The sequence below is a fragment of the Suncus etruscus genome, chromosome 10 (genome assembly GCF_024139225.1).
Source record: "Suncus etruscus isolate mSunEtr1 chromosome 10, mSunEtr1.pri.cur, whole genome shotgun sequence".
Classification (NCBI taxonomy): Eukaryota; Metazoa; Chordata; class Mammalia; order Eulipotyphla; family Soricidae; genus Suncus; species Suncus etruscus.
The window spans coordinates 54,727,504-54,745,874 of record NC_064857.1 but is presented as its reverse complement, the minus strand read 5'-3'; the positions used below and the strand labels follow the sequence as shown (position 1 = coordinate 54,745,874).

Below are 18,371 nucleotides of genomic sequence, written 5' to 3'. Positions count from 1 at the left end.
TGCAAGCAAGATCTTTGGTTCACTTCACTCCAGTCCCATTGTCCTTGCAAGCTCTTTTCCAGTATGGTCCAGATGCTTCAAGTATTTGATTTATCCACTAAAACTCCAGCCTTGTCTCCCTCTTTTTTGTGTATGCTTTTGGACCCTACCCAGGGATACTCAGAGATGATTCCTGCCTCTGTGTTTGAGGGTTGCTTCCAGCTGACCTCAGGACCATCTGATAATGGGGGTTGAGCCTGAGTCTTCCTCATGCTTTGCATGTCCATTGAGCCATCTGTCCAGCCCTCATCTCATTATTATGTTCAAGCATTTAAGAGCAGCTCTTAAAGACTAAGAGTCATTCTGCCTGGCATCAAGTTCCAGCCTTCTACCAGGGGCCTCAGTTTTCTCATCTGATTATAGGGCGATGACAGGACCTGCCCCACAGGGTTGTTGGGAGACCCCAGGAGTCAAATGCCCACAGGGTGTCTGGCATGGCAGATACCTGTGAAGGCTGACTGTAGTGGGGTTTCTCTGTTATCTCAAGACAAGAAAGGAGTGAGTGGGTACCTAGCCCCTGCTATTGGCCAACCACACCCACTTCCTCCTCAGGGACTTGATGCACAGATCCTGAGTGGTTTTTATCTTCTCCTGCTGGGTCCTTGAAGCCAAAATGAAGGCAAAAAGCCTTCCCCAAACTGTGATTCCTGACCAGTGTGTGACCTGGCTTGAAAAGTTTGAGTCTGGTCTCTGTCCTTGCATCTAACAAGTGAGGTGCCGTTAGGAACAACTGCTTCAAGTCTATGTGCTGTGGTCTTCTTGTAAAAATTATCCAATTAGGGCCCGGAGAGATAGCACAGCAGCGTTTGCCTTACAAGCAGCCGATCCAGGACCAAAGGTGGTTGGTTCGAATCCCGGTGTCCCATATGGTCCCCCGTGCCTGCCAGGAGCTATTTCTGAGCAGACAGCCAGGAGTAACCCCTGAACAAGGCCGGGTGTGGCCCAAAAACCAAAAAAAAAAAAAAAAATTAAAATTAATTAAATAAAAAAGCTAATTAGAAGTGACTTGTTGGAATGAAATCAAATAACATTTGTAAAGCACCCAGCACAGTGTTTGGCCATGATAAACACTCAGCATAGCAATAGCCATGGTTATTGTACAGTTGAAGAAAACAGTGGGTCTGGGGAGATACTCAAAGGGCTGAAGTGTATATTTTCCCCTGGTTTCATTATCCATAACTGCACGGTCTCCTTGCTAAGCCTTGCCAGGAGTGATCCCTGAGCTCCGTCCACCCAGTGCTGGCACCACCAGAACAAAAGATGAAAAATAAGTGTTCTTCCATGCCGAAGAGGGACTTCCACATTGTGCCACACGAGGGCACTGATGTGCGTTTTCTTAAAGAGCTTGGTGAATTTTGCCCCTGGACCCAGTCTACTCACCTTTATTCATCACTGTATTGTGTCTTGCATGGAAACCAGGGTCCAGGGACTGTAGAAGAAGTTAAGGCACATGCAGCCTTGCATGCAACCAAGCCTGATTTGATTCCCAGCACCAGGTCCCCTATGCACCACCTGGTGTGGTCCTGAGGTCCCTTAGATTGGAATTCCCAAGCAGCTGTCAGGAGACCTGGGCCCAAACTTCAGGGTCCCACACCTGTTGGTGCTCAGATGACTACAAGTAACAAGATTCTTTTTTATCCCTTTACACATGGTATTTGCTCAGGGTTACTCCTTGTTCTGCACTCAGAAATTATTCTTGGCTAGCTCGGGGGACCATATACGGTGCCAGGGATGAACCACTATCATTCTTGTTGTTGTTGTTGTTGTTGTTGTTGTTGTTGTTGTTGTTGTTTTTGGGTCACACCCAGCAGTGCTCAGGGGTTACTCCTCGCTCTGCATTCAGAAATCACTCCTGGCAGACTGGGGGATTCTATGGGATACCAGTAATCAAACCAAGGTCCATCTGGGGTTGGCCATGTGCAAGACAAATGCCCTACTGATGTGCTATCTCTCCGGCCCTCTGGTCCATTTTTTTTTTAAGGTAACAAACAGGTATCCAATAAAGCTATATATCTAAGTGGTGGCACCAGGACCTTTGGCATGAGGATGCTGGCTCAGGCCTGAGGGCATCTGTGGGGTCCCTCAGGATCCTTCAGGTCACCTGGTTTTAAAAATCACCTGTGCCACTTGTTTAAAATAGGTGGTGGTGGTAGGTGGGGCGGGGAGAACAATAATACAGCGAGTAGGGAACTTGCTTTGCATGGACCCAACTCAAGTTTGATCGTTGGCACTTTAAACACTGCCAGGAGTAACCTCTGAGTCAGGTGTAACCCTAAAACAAAAACAAGTAATTTCAAGTGGTAGAGCATAGGTCTTCCATGAACAAGGCCCTGGGGTCATTATTCCACACAGCCCCTCCAAGTACCACCAGCAGCTGGACCCCACTTTAGGTCCTGTCTGTTAGTTCCTCCTCTACCCACACCCAACACTCTTCCTGTCCCTGTAGCCTAGGGCCTCGCCTCCACGTCCCCTCAGAGACTAGAGCTTTCTAGGCTCCCAGCTAACCTGTGCCTCTGTCCTCTCAGTCTTTGGATCATTCAGTGTCACTTCAGACCCCTCTCCATCCAGAGGGTGGGGACCAGCAGAGTTCCCTATCTGGTGAGGTCTTCAGGGATTCCCCTTAGGATCTCGGTTGAACCTTACAGCTCCGCCCTAGGTCCGTGAGCTTGAGAAGCAGCTGGGACAGACCCGGAGCCGGTCTACAGGGACAGACAGTGACCTGCTGTTGCTTTATTCGGACCACCGGAAGTTGTCGGTACAGGAGAAGAACCTGTTGCGAATCCGCACACTGGAGAAGGAGAAGCAGGAAGGTTGGGAGGTAACTGCCTGCATTGGGGGACCGAAAGTGAAGGTGGAGACCCGTGTCAAGCAGGAAGCAGCTGAGGCTGGCCCCTGGTGTGCACCTCATATCCTGAGGTGTCTCTGAGGCTGGTGAACCTGACCTGGTCCTCCCTAGGAGGGATTCTGGGTGGGCCCTTAAAGACCACACTGAGATGCCAGGCCTGAAAGTGGCCTGTGGAAGAGGGATCTGGGTGGTAGAAGGGACTGCTGGCTGCTTACGGATGTTTGCGCATGTCAGAAGCTGAACTCTAAAGGGGCTGATGCCACAAGGGGACAAGTATGCTGGCCCTGCTTGGTGATGGGCCCAGGAAACTCCACTGCCAATCTTTTTCATCCAAGAAATGCAGCCCAGGCAAGTGCCACCATGAGCACCCAATTTCACGATGTGCCTGATTTTGATTTTGATTCATCTTTGGTTGTCATGCATTTAGAAAGCTCTCCCTGTGGCCCCACACTCAATGGCATTTTAACCCCTGGCTGTGGCGGCTCCAGATTGAGAAGCTTTGGTTTCGGGCTACACTAGCTTCAGGCACACATGGTTCTAGAGTGTGAGAACTTGGTCTCGTTGTCACTTTTTTTTTTTGTTGTTTGTTTGGTTTTTGGTTTTTGGGTCACACCTGGCAGCACTCAAGGGTTACTCCTGGCTCCATGCTCAGAAATTGCTCCTGGCAGGCGTGGGGGACCATATGGGATGCTGGGATTTGAACCACCATTCTTCTGCATGAAAGGCAAACACCCTACCTCCATGCTATCTCTCCGGCCCCTCTCGTCACTTTTGCCCAGGTCCACTTGACTTCTCTCTGGCCATGAGAGTGCTCCATACTCCTAGCATCTCTCTTCCAACCCTGTCCCCACAAAGATCTCTCCTGTTGCTCAGGCCAAGTCCTAGATTGAATGTCTCCAACCTGGGGTAGAGCCAGCAATCCAGGCACAGGGTGCAGGATGCTTCTGTCAGTGGAGTTTGAGGTACCTCTCCTAAGTGGTGTATGTATGGGGGGAGAGTGAGTCAGTGCTTCAAGCCTGGGCCCAAGAAGTGAGTGGAGGTGCCAGGGGCAGAGTAGCCCCCTCAGCCTCCCAGCTGATCTGAGACTCCTGTTGGAGAGCAGCAGGCCCCGAACTAGGCAGCTGGACATAGGCTGGGCCCTGCTTCATCACACATCTCCACAAGATGAACAGGAGGCTGGAAAGAGGGATGCAGAATGCTGAAGGCAGAGATGTCCCAACATCTTTCCTTTTATGGGGAGTGCACACCCAGTGTAGCTCAGGGACTACTGCTAGCTCTGTGTTCAAAAACTATTCCTGGCTCAAAATAAAGGCAGGCAGAGCAATAGCACAGTGGGTAGGACATTTGCTTGTACATGGCTGACCAGGTTTGATCTCCAGCATCTCAAATGGTCCCCAAGCTAGCCGGAAGCGATTTTTGAGTGTAGAGCCAGGAGTAACCCCTGAGCACCGCCAGGTGTAGGAGACCATATGAGATGCTGGGGACTGAACTTGGGTTGCCGCATGCGAGCCAAATGCCCTACCCATTGTGCTATTTCTCTAGGCCCAGCTCTTCCCTTCTGAAGGGGCAGGTCATCCTGCCAACCAGGTCAGGCCTGGGCCCACTTCTGGAGGAGGCAGAGGCCGGGATCCCCAGGCAATATGTCTCCAGCCCTGGCACAGGGAGGAAGGGCCAGAAGTGAGCTAAGAGGACTCAGTGAGAGAAGAGGCCAGGTGAAAATGGGCACGGGACATTTGGTTCCCTACAGTGTCCCTCCCTGCTTCAAGCTGTGGGCTTTTGAGGAAGTGTGGAGAAGAAACCGAGGCTGGGCACAGTAAAGTGTGCAAGGGGGAGCAGGGCTGTGTGGGAGATGCAAGTATTGTGAGTGACGCATCCTTCTCCTCTGACTCCTGGTCAGGTGAGGCGTGCCAGGGTGCATCCCAGCTCAAGGTTACTCCCGCCCTCAAGCCTCTGTGACACTTTCTTTCTCCTGACTCAGGACTGGACACATCCACCCTCTCTCCAAACTGCTGCTGGGAGACTGGGGTTTGTGGGCTCAGGAGAGGGGCATCATCCTGGGCTTAGTCAAGAGCAGGAAGTGATGACCCTGAGAAACTTGCTGTGTCCCCATCTCTGCTTCTCTTGGGCCTCCCTGGTGCATGGGGATGGGGGGAACCTCCTTCCCCCATCCATCTACCCCAACTGTTTTTTTTTTATTGCAGAAACTTGTAGGTGAGCGAGACGCCCTCCAGAAGGAGCTGGAAGAGACGAGGAGGAAGCTGGAGGGCGTGAAGTCCCGAAACAAGGTGCTGGCTGGGGAGGTGAAGACGCTCAAGAGTCAGATGGGGACATTAGTGGAGAAGGGCAAGCACGACGATGAACTCATCGACGCCCTCATGGTACGGGGATCCCCAAGGATGAGCCTTCGTCCAGCCAGAGCCCCAACACCCAGCCACTACAATACTCTCCTAACCCAACAAGGTCATCCAGATGCCCATGCATGGACCCTTGCCCCACCACTCCACTCCAAAGAGGACAGAAGTATTTGTGGGGGAGAGTGATAGCACCACAGGTAGGGCATTTGCCTTTATGTGGCCAGCCTGGGTTTGACCTCCAGCATCCCATAAGGTCCCAAGAATGATTTCTGAGTGCAGAGCCAAGAGTAACCTCTGAGAGCTGCTGGATGTGGCCCCAAACCAAAATAAACAAATAAAAATTGGGGGTCACACCAGAGATGCTCAGAGCTTATCTTCACTCAGGGATCACTCCTAGTGGGCTTGGGGACCATATGGGATGTCGGGAAGCAAACCTGGGTCTGCTACATGCAAAACAAGTGTCTTAACCCTATTGTAGCTCTGACCCCTCAAAGGGGGAAAGAAATGGATGAAGGGAGGAGTCTGGGATTACCCAAGTTAATTTCATTAGGTGCCAGTGAGAGCATGGGTCTCCTTTTCCCACTTTAGGCACTCAGGGTACAGTCTATGATACAAAGATACCATGGCAAACCCTCAGAGTCATTTCACAGAAGAGAAATGAAAACTCCCCTTAGAAATTGTATCCAAGATGGTAGAATTCAGCTCAAGCTCATTTGATCTGATGAAAAGCCCTGCTTTCACAAGACCCAGCCTGGCATTTTCTCCCTGGGACCTGAGGCAGCCTCTCACCTCCTGGAGTGGGGGTAGTCCTATCTGACTTGGCTGGGATGCATAGGGGACAGCTGGCTTAGACATTGTCTTCATCAAGAAGGTATGGCGAGGGGCTGGAGAGACAGCACAGTGGTAGGGAATTTTTGCATGCAACTGACCTGGGAGGGACCTGGTTTGATTCCTGGCATCCCATGTGGGTCCCTGACCTGCCAGGGGCTTTTTTGTGGTCCCTTCTCTGCCTTAATTGCACTCCCCCATTATTTGTGGCAAGCTTCCTACCATGGACTGGTCCTCCCAGCCCTCATCTCTATTGTCTATGGATATTATTACCATACTATCTTTTTTTTTTATAATTATCTTTATTTAAACACTGTGATTACAAACATGATTATAATTGTATGATTACCGTCATGTAAAGAACACCCCCTTCACCAGTGCAACATTCCCACTACCAATTTCCCAGATCTCCCTCCTCCACACCCCCCTACACCTGTACTCGAGACAGGCTTTCTATTTCCCTCATTCATTCACATTGTTATGATAGTTTTCAGTGTAGTCATCTCTCCAACTGCACTCATCACTCTATGTGATGAGCTTCATGTCATGAGCTGCACCTACCAGCCCTCAACTCTCTTGTCTCTGAGATACTGTTAAAAATGTCTTTCATTTTTCTTTTTTTTTTTTTTTTTTTTTTTTTTTTTTTTTTTTGGTTTTTGGGCCACACCCGGTAACGCTCAGGGGTTACTCCTGGCTATATGCGCTCAGAAGTCGCTCCTGGCTTGGGGGACCATATGGGACGCCGGGGGATCGAACCGCGGTCCGTCTCCTAGGCTAGCGCAGGTAAGGCAGGCACCTTACCTCCAGCGCCACCGCCCGGCCCCTTTCATTTTTCTTAAAGCCCATAGATGAGTGAAACCATTCTGCGTCTTTCTCTCTCCCTCTGACTTACTTCACTCAGCATAATAGATTCCATGTACATCCATGTATAGGAAAATTTCATGACTTCATCTCTCCTGATGGCTGCATAGTATTCCATTTTGTATATGTACCACAGTTTCTTCAGCCACTCATCTGTTGAAGGGCATCTTGGTTGTTTCCAGAGTCTGGCCATTGTAAATAGCCCTGCAATGAATATAGGAGTAAAGAAGGGATTTTTGTATTGTATTTTTGTGTTCCTCGGGTATATTCCTAGGAGTGGTATAGCTGGGTTGTATGGAAGCTCAATTTCCAGTTTGTGAAGGAATCTCCATATCGCTTTCCATAAAGGTTGTACTAGACGGCATTCCCACCAGCAGTGAAAAAGAGTTCCTTTCTCTCCACATCCCCGCCAGCACTGCTTGTTTTCCTTTTTTGTGATGTGTGCCAATCTCAGTAGCGTGAGGTGGTACCTCATAGTAGTTTTGATTTGCATCTCTCTGACGATTAGTGATGTTGAGCATCTTTTCATGTGCCTTTTGGCCATTTGCCTTTCTTCTTTTTCAAAGTGTCTGTTCATTTCTTCTCCCCATTTTTTGATGGGGTTAGTTGTTTTTTTCTTGTATAGTTCTGTCAGTACCTTGTAAATTTTGGATATTAGCCCTTTATCTGATGAGTATTGGGTGAATAATTTCTCCCACTCAGTAGGTGGCCTTTGTATTCTGGGCACTATTTCCTTTGAGATGCAGAAGCTTCTCAGCTTAATATAGTCCCATCTGTTTATCTCTGCTTCCACTTGTTTGGAAAGTGCTGTCTCCTCCTTAAAGATGCCTTTAGTCTCAATGTCCTGGAGTGTTTCACCTACATGTTGTTCTATATACCTTATAGTTTCAGTTCTGATATCAAGGTCTTTAATGCCAGGGGCTATTTTTGAGTGCAGAGCCTGAAATAAACTGCTGGGTGTGGCCCCAAAAACCAATCAATCAAAAAAGTGGTTTTTTTGTTTTTTTTTTAAAGAAGGTATTGCAGGTCAGCCACAACACAGGCCTCGATTCCAGGTACATTCCTCTCTGTGTGACCGTGGCCAGAGCACCTCACTCTACTGACCTTCACAGAGGCCCCTGTATGCCTCCCTTCTTTGTCATCACCGGGTTATGTTGAGAGATGCGAACTAGTCCTGCATTCACCAGCTGTGGACCTTGGGTTCTCTGGGCTTCGCACCCTGGACTCTGTTCCTGTTACCAAAGGTCCTGCTGTTAGTCCCCAGGCATTCCTCCAGAACATCTCTGTCAGGCCCACAAGAATTGACTCCTAGCTACCAAGACAGTGCTTCATTTCACCCCAATACCACCCCACTGAGAGATAAAGGGGCCACCCTCCTGCTGGCCTGAGAGCCCCTTAGGCATTCCTGACCTTAGTCTCAGGGAGAAGGAAGTTGAGGAAGGACAGGCAAAGGATGTGGTCCTCCTACCCACCCTGGCAGGCATAAGGTCCTTCCCTCCTCCTTCAGGGAACAAATGGGTAGGGCCTTCCCTTACCTTGTTCTGTCCAGGGGCTACAGCTGACCCTTGCTCACCCTCTCCCCAGGACCAGCTGAAACAGCTGCAGGAGATCCTGGGTAGCCTGAGCCTGCAGGAGGAAAAGTCACGTTTGTCCCAGCAGCGCCTCGACCAGCAGCTCAACAGTGAGGCTCAGCGGAGCAGCAGCCTGGTAGCCCAGCTGCAGGCCATGGTGGCCGAGCGGGAGGCCAAGGTGCGCCAGCTAGAGATGGAGATCGGGCAGCTCAGCATGCAGGTGAGTGGGGTGCTGGCACCTCCTGGCACTGATTTCTCCCTCCAAAGACACCTTAGCAGCTCTCTCCCTCCACCCAACTCTGCTCAGACTCCACCACTGCCTCCCTCACTCTCCTCTGGCTTCCAGCTTCTGCAGGCTCCATGGCTCCTCCTCTAGATCCTTTCCTCTCTTCAGGCACAGATCTGATTGCCTTCCTGCCCAGCCTGAAGCCTGTCTTTGGCTCCCCATTTCCCTTGACCTTACCCTTATCAAGCACATACCCTCTCACATGTCCACAGGTTCCTTTAGCCTCATGAACCAACATGGTGGCCACTGTGCCAGCCTTCTCACTCACTGTTGGCTGCTAGAGGGCTGTTAGAAGGAAAGGTACAGGGGCCGGGCGGTGGCGCTAAAGGTAAGGTGACTGCCTTGCCTGCGCTAGCCTTGGACGGACCGAGGTTCGATCCCCCGGTGTCCCATATGGTCCCCCAAGCCAGGAGCAACTTCTGAGCACATAGCCAGGAGTAACCCCTGAGCGTTACCGGGTGTGGCCCAAAAACAAAAACAAAAACAAAAAAAAAAAAAAAAAAGAAGGAAAGGTACACTTACTCTTCCCTCTGCAGAACCTTTCCTGCCCCACATTCTGGGCTCATGGAGCCATCTCTCCCATAGAGCCCTGCTCTCTCCTTGTGCCTGAAGTGTCCCCCCCTCCCATCTCCATCAAGTCAGCTGCCCCCTGTAACCAGGAGCTCCTCCCAGAAGCCCTCTTCCCTTCTGCTTTGAGCCCCTTCTGGGCACTCTCTCAACTCCATGCATCCCCAGTCAGACTTTGCTTACCTGAGTGATCATTTTCCCATTTTGCTCCCCAAATGCCCCTTCAGAGGGCAGAGATCGGGTCCACAGTTCAGTGGACACTGTCTTGCAAGTATCCCTGGATCTATTTCACCTCCCAGACCTTTAGGAGAGACTTCCTAGGTTCCTCTGCCTCCTCCTTCCTGTGGCCACAGTAGTGCTGTGGTCAGGGGAGTTGGGGGGCATCTAGGAAGAAGGGATCCCTGACCAGCAGCTCATGACAGAGGACCCTATGGCCAAAGGCACACCAGAGTCACATTCCACTCTGTACCCAGTAGCCCTGGTCCAGCCAGTAGAAGGTGCCCAAAGCCCCTCACAAACCCTCAGGTTGGTGCTGCTGGTTTGTCGTGCTCCCACCACCAATCCCCAGAGGCTGGGGCCACTTGGCAGAGGCAAGCGGGGATAGCGGATATGCAACAGTGAGAGGGTGGTGTCACCTCATCCTGTCTTGTAATCACTGGGGAGAGGCTTTCCAGAACATTCCACTGTCTGGGCTCCACTGTCTGTGGAGACTGCTGCCACATGTATATGACATCAGGCATGCTCTGACCACGCAAGCAACCCCGACATTACCATGATGACCACAGTGAAGGGACAGGACAGGAAAAGAGGAAAAGAGGATGTTTCCTGTTGTCACTTGTGACCAGCTGATGAGCACTGAGTGTCATTGTTTCCTCAGATGGGCAGATGAGGGGATATGCCAGGATGCCAGGTTGTGTGGGCCACACCCACCTTCCAGCATCTTATGGTGACCTGGCTGCCTTGAGCCAGGATGGGGGTGGGGGGCATCTTCTCATGTTCCTCCCTCTGCCCAGCCGAGCTTCAGCAGTGCTCTGGAGCAAAGGGAGTGGGGGAGGGGACTGGCAAGGGCCTGGGAAGCGTTGCTGGGCTCTTGCAGCTTCCCAGTCTCTAGAATCTGGGAGACTCCAGTGTCTCAGCTAAACAGGCAGCTGAGCTGCCCTGAGGCACACCTGCTATCCCAGGGCAGCCTGTAGAGGGGCGTCAGAGGCCTTAGCCTCTGATCTTGCTCACGTCAAAGGCCTCGACTTTCCCTGGGGACCTGCATATGGCAGCTGCCCAGCCAGCTCCTCTGTCCTCTCGCTGCGGCCCCCTCTGAAGAGCAGCATTATTGGACATCATTATCATGCAAGGGGTGTCTTCAGCAAACAGCCCTGCTTTCATTCCTGAAAAGAAGCCTCTTTCACAGCCCCTGACAGCCCCCAAACCAAGCCAAAACCCCCTCCCTTCTTACCCCTGCTTTCTTTAGACCTCTGAGCCAAAGCCATGAGAATAGAACCCATGTCTGTTCCCTGCAGTATCTTCCAAATAGAGGAACAGGTGAGGGGCCTGGTGAGCCTGTAGCCAATCTCGCCTACTCCAAGGGCCTGGAAGAACCCAGTCTGAACAAGCCCCCAGTCTCAGCAGGTGACCACGCCAGCCGACTTGGATCTTCTCGGTAAGAAAAGAGGGACAGTGGGACTGGGAAGCAAATATTAATTATTTAGAAGAGAAGCTATTTCCTGCAGCCTCTGATAGGAAAACACAAGTATAGCACTGAGCTGCCCAGGGTGGTCCTTCCCAGATGTTAGCTCTCAAGCTACGAGTCCTTCCAGCCAGTGTGGGTCACAGCCCCTCAGAGCCTGCCTGGATGGATGCACACTTGCTCCTCAGAGTCCCAGTGGTAGCTGAAGGCTCCACTGTCACCTGGTTCAGTCTAGAGCAAGGTAGAGTTCTGGGAAGGACAGCACAAACCCAGAGCCTCCCAGCCTGGGCTGCTGTGAGGGACAGATAGTGGCTGAAACCTGGCCATACACATACCCCCCTACCCCCAGCAGGCACACACATACACAGGTCAGGCCCCCTGGGACCCAACCTGCCTCCTGTGCTGATGCGCCCCTTCTGCCTCTGCACAGCTCCGTGACCAGCCTGGGCCACATGCTGGTGGAATCTTCTCTCACATGGCCTTCCCTGCCCAGTCCTCACAGGGCCTCGTCCAGGTACGAACCCAGGACCCTGAGCACCTGCAGTCCTCCCTGTCTGGGACTGTTCAGCTGGCATTGTTCTCCCATTAAAAAAAAAGGGGGGGGGGGGAGAAAACAGAGGCCAGGCAAAGTCAGTGTCCCATCCAAAGCAACCTAAGGACACGGAGATGCTGGCCAGTTCAGAGCTTTGTCTGAGATGACCAAGCAGTGGCGTCAAAACCAGCACTGTGACCTGTAGTCTAGGGCTCTTGCTTGTTAGCACAGAGTTAACAAAGGGAAACTTTCAGGGTCTGGAGCCTGGCATCGGTGCCTTCCCTGATGCCTCCTGTCCTCAGCCAGTCCCCAGGGGGATACTCACATCCACTAAGTCCCCACCTTAAGCCACTGATAGCCCCTCAATCTCTGCCTTGTTGATAAAATCAAGTCCAGGGTTTTAATACATCCTTTGTCCTTCCTGCCAACCCCAGACAAAGGGTGGCTTTGTTACCTCTGAGCCCTTCCCCTATCCATGGAGCCATCCACCCTCCCCCCACTGCTAGGGCAGAGCAGATTCTGGCTGAGTCTGACTTGTTTGCTTGTAGCTCTGGGCACTGTACATGGGCCTTTCCCAGTTGCATCTCCCAGATAGAAGGCCGACATACCTCCAAGTCAACATGGGACCAGTAGCCAAGCCAGACTTTGCAAGCTTGGGCTCACTGCACACAAGGAAGAGGAAGTGTGTGTATGTGTGTGTATAGGAGCAAGGGGGTGATACTAGGGACCGCCAGGCAGGTATCTCATATATCTCACCCACAGGAAGGACAGACAGGCCCCTCTGCCCCCTGGCTTCCTGCTCAAGATGGGAGAAGGACTATGGACCCCTTCAAGGTCACTGTAGGCCAGGGGTCTCAAACTCAATTTACCTGGGGGCTACAGGAGGCAAAGTCGGGGTGATCCTTGAGGGCAAAGTCAGTAGTAAGCCTTGAACATTGGGGGATGTGACCCAAACAGCTAAAACAAAACAAAACAAAATAAAACAAAAAAAGATTCCTCTAGGGCAGGGCCACAAAATGTTGTACAGAGTTTGAGACCCCTATTGTAGGCCTTCCTCTGCTCACAGGAATTCAGGGCCAGTAGGTTCCCACACAGATATTTACTAGCCCCACCCCATTCAGGCCTCACCCCATGGAGCTTTATGTTCCTTCCCGTCAGTGACAGGGAGTGTGTTTGCAGGCCAGGTCAGGTGGGATGACTGCTGGGGGCCAAGGAGGCAGGGCATGGGGGTGGCACCCAGCCCTCACACCATGGGTGCCAGGTGGTAGCAGCAGACAACTCCATCCATGCAGGTTCTGGCCCAACAGGGCAGGCTCCAGACAGAGCTGCAGCATGTCCAGCAGGGAGCCATTGAGGGTACTGAGGAAGGAAATCTCAGAACCCCTCAAACAAGCCCTTCGTTGCTCAGATGGAGTATGGGGGCCTCAGGAGGGGAAGAAGCCCACTCCTGACTACAGATTGGGCCAGGCCCCCAGCCCACATGCCCCACTAGCCCCTTGAACACTGAGGGGTCCTCCTTGTACCCTTCTGAGTTTCACATGCCTAAGGTACAAGCCTGAGACCATCCGGGGTCTTACCAGGAAAGGTGAGGGCAAGACCAGAAACAGCCTGGAATGAATAAGTGGGGTCTGGAAGGGAAGGGATACAGTGGGGGTGGAGCTCACCTCTATATGGCCCCAGCTAGCAGGCAAGGGTCTGGTGGGCAAGAAGAATGCAGTGGTGGGCTGGTCAGTGCATCACGAAGCCAGGAATGCAGATGCTGCCAGCATAGAAGCAGGAGGATGGGCAGGCTGGCAGGGAGATAGATGTACTACCCACTCAATCCTGGGCAGCTTGGCCAGGCCACCCCAAGTCCCCGAGAGTCACCATCTCTAGCAACCAAATTTCATTCCAGACCCCCCCCCTAATCACCACCACTGCTCAGGTGCCTCTCTTTCCTGGTAGCTTTGAACTTGGGAGATAGATAGGTGAGAATTAGAGATTCAGCCAAGCCAGCCTCAGTGACCAAGGTGGAAGACCCAGGTGGCAAGGGTTGGCTCCTTTCTCCCTACCTGTCCAGCTAACCCCTGAGTTTTCTGCCAGTCCTTCCTGCCAGCCCAGAGGTAAGTTTGTACCATCAAGTAGCCCCTCAAATGACCTCTGCCCTCCCACCCTGGTCCCCAGGTTCTCCGACTCCCCTGAACAAAAAGGCTGGCAGGCACAGGTGACAGAGTTCAAGGCCCTCTGGCAGGCCACCGAGGTGGAGCGCGACCGGCTCACTGAGTTTGTCACTGTCCTGCAGAAACGGTAACACATGGCTCCCAGGGACATGCCCTTGTGGGCTAAGCGGGCTGGGGGACCTTGGATAGGCCAGAGCTGCTAACTGGGATGTGGACCCCGTAGTGTCTGTCCAAGGTGGCCCCATTCACAATGTCCCTAACCTTCATACAATCAAGGGGACTGTTACAGACTTGTGGGCACAGGTGGGAGTCTGGGGGAGGTGGGATATGGCTGTCCCTGTGTTCAGCCACATGGGGCTCAGGAGAAGGAGATGAAGACTACACCCAGGTCAGGAGTCCTGAAGAAGGAGCGCCTTCCCCAGAACTGAAAGAAGGGGCATCTTTTCTGGGGCTGGGTGAAGGGTTGTCTTCCCCAGGCCTGAAAGAAGGGGCATCTTCTCTGGGCCCCCCAGGCTGAAGACTGGGGCAGGCTGCTGACAGATTCTCATTCGAATAAATCAGTGTTCCTCTTTCAAGTGACCCTTTTGGCAAGAAGTGCCAGGGCCCAGGTCAACACATGGTCCTACCATGTGACTGCCTTGCTGAGAACTATCAAGGCTGCCTCTGAGTTTCTGCTGTATCACATGTCAGCTGCGGCGCTTTGATGGCAGACAATAGGAGCTCGTTCTGACTGAGTTCAGCTAAAGGCAGAGTTTTGGATAGGCGCTGACAAGAGAGGACCTGAGATCTTCCTGGCAGGAATCCTGGAGTAGTCAATTCCTCCAGAACCCCAGCACAGCACAGGCCCAGGGTTTTGGTTCAAGTGCCAGATTCTGGGAGAGAAAAGCTCAGAGGCTCTTCGCACACCGGCCAGAATCTCCAGGTGCTCCCAGCATGGAGTAAGGGCAGGCGGCCAAAAGGGGGAAGTTTGCAAAGGAGTTGAAGGGGGAGGAAGAAAGGGCCACCTCACCCACAACGGGTTGATTCTGTGAGAAAAGCTGTTCTCTGGAGACTGAAGTGAGGCAGCTGGGATGAGCCTCTCTCATCTGTCAAATGAATGGCAGAAACATACATTTCAGACTTTCTTTCCCAGGTGGCCTCCAAATTGGGGATGTTGCAAACCCAAGTGATGCCGCATAGGAAACCACCTCATGCATGGTGGCTCCCAGCATGTGGCTTTTCCTCCCTCATGATGCTGCAATAGGTTTTGTGGGCATTTCTGCCCGATGCAATGGCCTCTTAGGACCTTCCTGGCTTCATTTGGGAAAAGCCTGGCAGAGGCACCTCAGTTCTCCACAGACCCCTCTTTGTGGAGTTTCCCATCTCCCAGGGTCTCTCCACAAGGGTGGGAATTGGAGCGAGGTTGGCTGGACAATCAAGGGTGCTCCCTCCTGGAGTCCACTTGTGACATGCTCAGGGGACCCTTGCCTGTTTAGGGTCTTTAGATTTATCCTGCTGCTCTGCCATTTTGGAGTATGGGAAGCATTGTGGGCCTATGAGCCTCACAGGCCTATGAGCCATGGCCTCTTCTCAGCCTGGGTTCTCAAACCCTTGCATCATTCAGATTTCTCACCCTGAAGCACAAAGCCTTCCTCTCTTAGAGAAGCTCAGCTTCTGCTCCTTGCTTTTCTTGGAGTATCTATACCAGCCTGTTTCTCCTGGGGCTATCCGGTCCTTTGTGCTCCTATTCTGTATTCCTCCTACTTTCTTTGTCTTCCTCCTACTCTGAACTCAGCTCTCCTTATTCCAGCCTCCCCCCTCCCTCCCAATTCTCCTGTTCTGTGTTTTTATCTCAGTGAGACTCTGTCCTTTTCCAATCGGCACATACATCTTCACTGCAGTCAGAGAGGGCCTCAGGCCAGAAACCACAGCAGAGCTGGAGAGATCTGTTAAGTCTCTCCTAGTTCTTTATCCAAGCGTAAATGTCTGTCATCTTGTCCATATCTGAAATATGCATTTTTTATATCTTCCTACTATCCCTTCTTTCTTTTTTGTCTTTGAGCCTACCCAACAGTAATCAGGGATCACTCCTAGTGGACTCAGGTGATGGTATGGGATGCTGGGAATCAAACTTGGTTGGTTGAATGCAATGCAAACACTTTATCCCCTGTAATATCTCTACAGCCCCTATTTCACCCATTTTTCTAGCTGGTTAAAATAGGGGTCAGTCTGTGGCCAGATCAGCAAGGACAGTGTCACCCATTGTCAGAGATGGGATGTAGTTCGGTGTGAGTTGTAGACTTTGAATGAATCAAGTCCTGGGTATGATCACTGGCATTCGCCTCCTAAATCCCTCTAAAAATCAGAAGTTGTGATATATGTCTTTTTTTTAAAAAAAAGCTTATAGTCATTGGCGATGGAGTGAGTAGGGCCTTGCACATGGCCAACCTCAGTTCAGTCCCTGGCATTTCATATGGTCCCTGAGTCTGCCAGGAGTAATTTCTGAACACAGAGCCAGAAGTAACCCCTAAGCACCACCAGGTGTGGCCCAAAAAGAAAAAATATAAAAGCAATCAGTTGTCTTTGCTTGTAAATTCAATATGAGAAATTGTGTTTGAACAGTAAATTTTCATTTATTTTTGGGTAATATTTGGAAATATTTTGGTCATCTCAGTTAATATTTGCCTTAATTTATTTTTGTTCTGTTTTTTTTTTCTCCAGTCTTTTTCCTTATAGTTGAATGATGGTGCTTTATTTCCCTGTTTTCTACACAAGTTTAGAAGTGTGAAAGTTAGACATTCTATGTTGATTCTCTTAATAGCTATGCTTCACTATTTGGTGCCAGAGATAGAATTCAGGGCTTTGTGTGAAGCATATAATCTACCCTTAACCTTTTTATTGGGGTGGGGACACCCAGTGGCACTCAGCCTGCTCCTGGCAGGCTCAGGAGACCATATGGGATGCTGGGAATCCAACCCAGGTCTGTCCCTGGTCAGCTGTGTGCAAGACAAATGCCTTATCACTATGCTATTGCTCTGGCCCCTACCCTTAACTCTTAACTCATCAAGTGTAGGAGACAGAAAAATAGTACAGTGAGTAGGGCACTTGCCTTGCGAACGGTCAGTCAATTCAGGTCCAATCTCCAGCACCGCACATGGTCCCCTGAGCCTGCCAGTAGTGATGACCCTCTGAGCAGTTAGAAATAAGCCCTGAGCATCACCAGGTATGACTTTAAAACAACCCAAAAGATAACCTGCAAAGATACGGGTTTATTATAATTATGAGCAATAAAATGTGGGTTGTTGTTGTTGTTGTTGTTGTTGTTGTTGTTGTTGGAGGCAGAAGGTTTGGGAACACACCCAGCAGTGTCTGAGGCTATTCCAAGCTGTGCGTTTGGGAGTGACTCACACTTGAGGGAACATGCAGTGCTGGCAACTGAACCAGGGTTGCCTCATGTAAAACAAGTGCTTTAATCTCTATGCTATCTCATAGGCCCAGTCTCAAATGCCTGAACTCTGGTTTCATTACTCGCATCTTTTTTGTATTACTGTTTTCTAGAATTTTTTTCTACATACTTTTCATTGTTATGGTCGTTTTTAGTTTGTTTTTGTTTGAGGTCCATACCCAATGATGCTCAGGGCATACTCCTGGCTCATGCTTAGGGATCATTCCTGATGGGGCTCTGGAGACCATATGGGTTGCTGGGGTAAACTACCTGCCTGCCATATATCCTTGGCCCCTTCACATTATTTTTTTTGGTTTTTGGGTCTCACCCAGCAGCGCTCAGGGGTTACTCCTAGCTCTGCACTCAGAAATTGCCCCTGGCAGGCTCAGGGGACCATATGGGATGCCGGGATTTGAACCACCATCCTTCTACATGCAAGGCAAATAAATGCCCTACCTCCATGCTATCTCTCTGGCCCTTCACACACACACACACACACACACACACACACACACACACACACACACACACACATATATATATTTTTTTTTGTTTTGTTTTGTTTTGTTTTTTGTTTTTTTTGTTTTTGGGTCACACCCGGCAGTGCTCAGGGGTTATTCCTGGCTCCAGGTTCAGAAATTGCTCCTAGCAGGCACGGGGGACTATATGGGACGCCGGGATTCAAACCGATGACCTCCTGCATGAAAGGCAAACACCTTACCTCCATGCTGTCTCTCTGGCCCCCCCTTCACATATTTTTTTAAAGTTATTCAGAATATATCTTCAAAGTTCATAATTTAAAAAATCAATACATAATAATTTAATGAATGACTTATTTATATAATAGACACACCCTGGGTGTTGATGACACAGGCCCACCCTTGGTGGTCCACAAGCTCAGGAATTATGGTACCAGAGATAAACCTACTGGAACCATAGTCTCATTGAAGAATTCTTTTTTTTTTTTTTTTTGGTTTTTGGTTTTGGGGCCACACCTGGCAGTGCTCAAGGGTTATTCCTGGCTATCTACTCAGAAATAGCTCCTGGCAGGCACAGAGGACCATATAGGATGTCAGGATTCGAACCAACCACCTTAGATGCTGGATCTGCTGCTTGCAAGGCAAACGCCGCTGTGCTATCTCTCCGGGCCCTCATTGAAGAATTCTTATGTATTTTCTATCTCACTGAATCTCCTTGAGTTGTGTTTCATTCACTGTAAATCCT

General features: G+C 50.7%; 1 protein-coding gene across 1 annotated transcript in view; it reads left to right on the top strand.

Annotated features, from left to right (window-relative positions):
* Positions 1 to 18,371, top strand: part of CCDC13 (coiled-coil domain containing 13) — a 42,453-nt gene that overhangs the window by 12,485 nt on the left and 11,597 nt on the right. The window contains exons 7-12 of the mRNA XM_049781658.1: positions 2,696 to 2,857; positions 5,086 to 5,262; positions 8,512 to 8,718; positions 10,866 to 11,005; positions 11,463 to 11,546; positions 13,728 to 13,850. Coding sequence (XP_049637615.1) covers positions 2,696 to 2,857; positions 5,086 to 5,262; positions 8,512 to 8,718; positions 10,866 to 11,005; positions 11,463 to 11,546; positions 13,728 to 13,850 — 893 coding nt within the window. The remainder of the gene's footprint in view (positions 1 to 2,695; positions 2,858 to 5,085; positions 5,263 to 8,511; positions 8,719 to 10,865; positions 11,006 to 11,462; positions 11,547 to 13,727; positions 13,851 to 18,371) is intronic.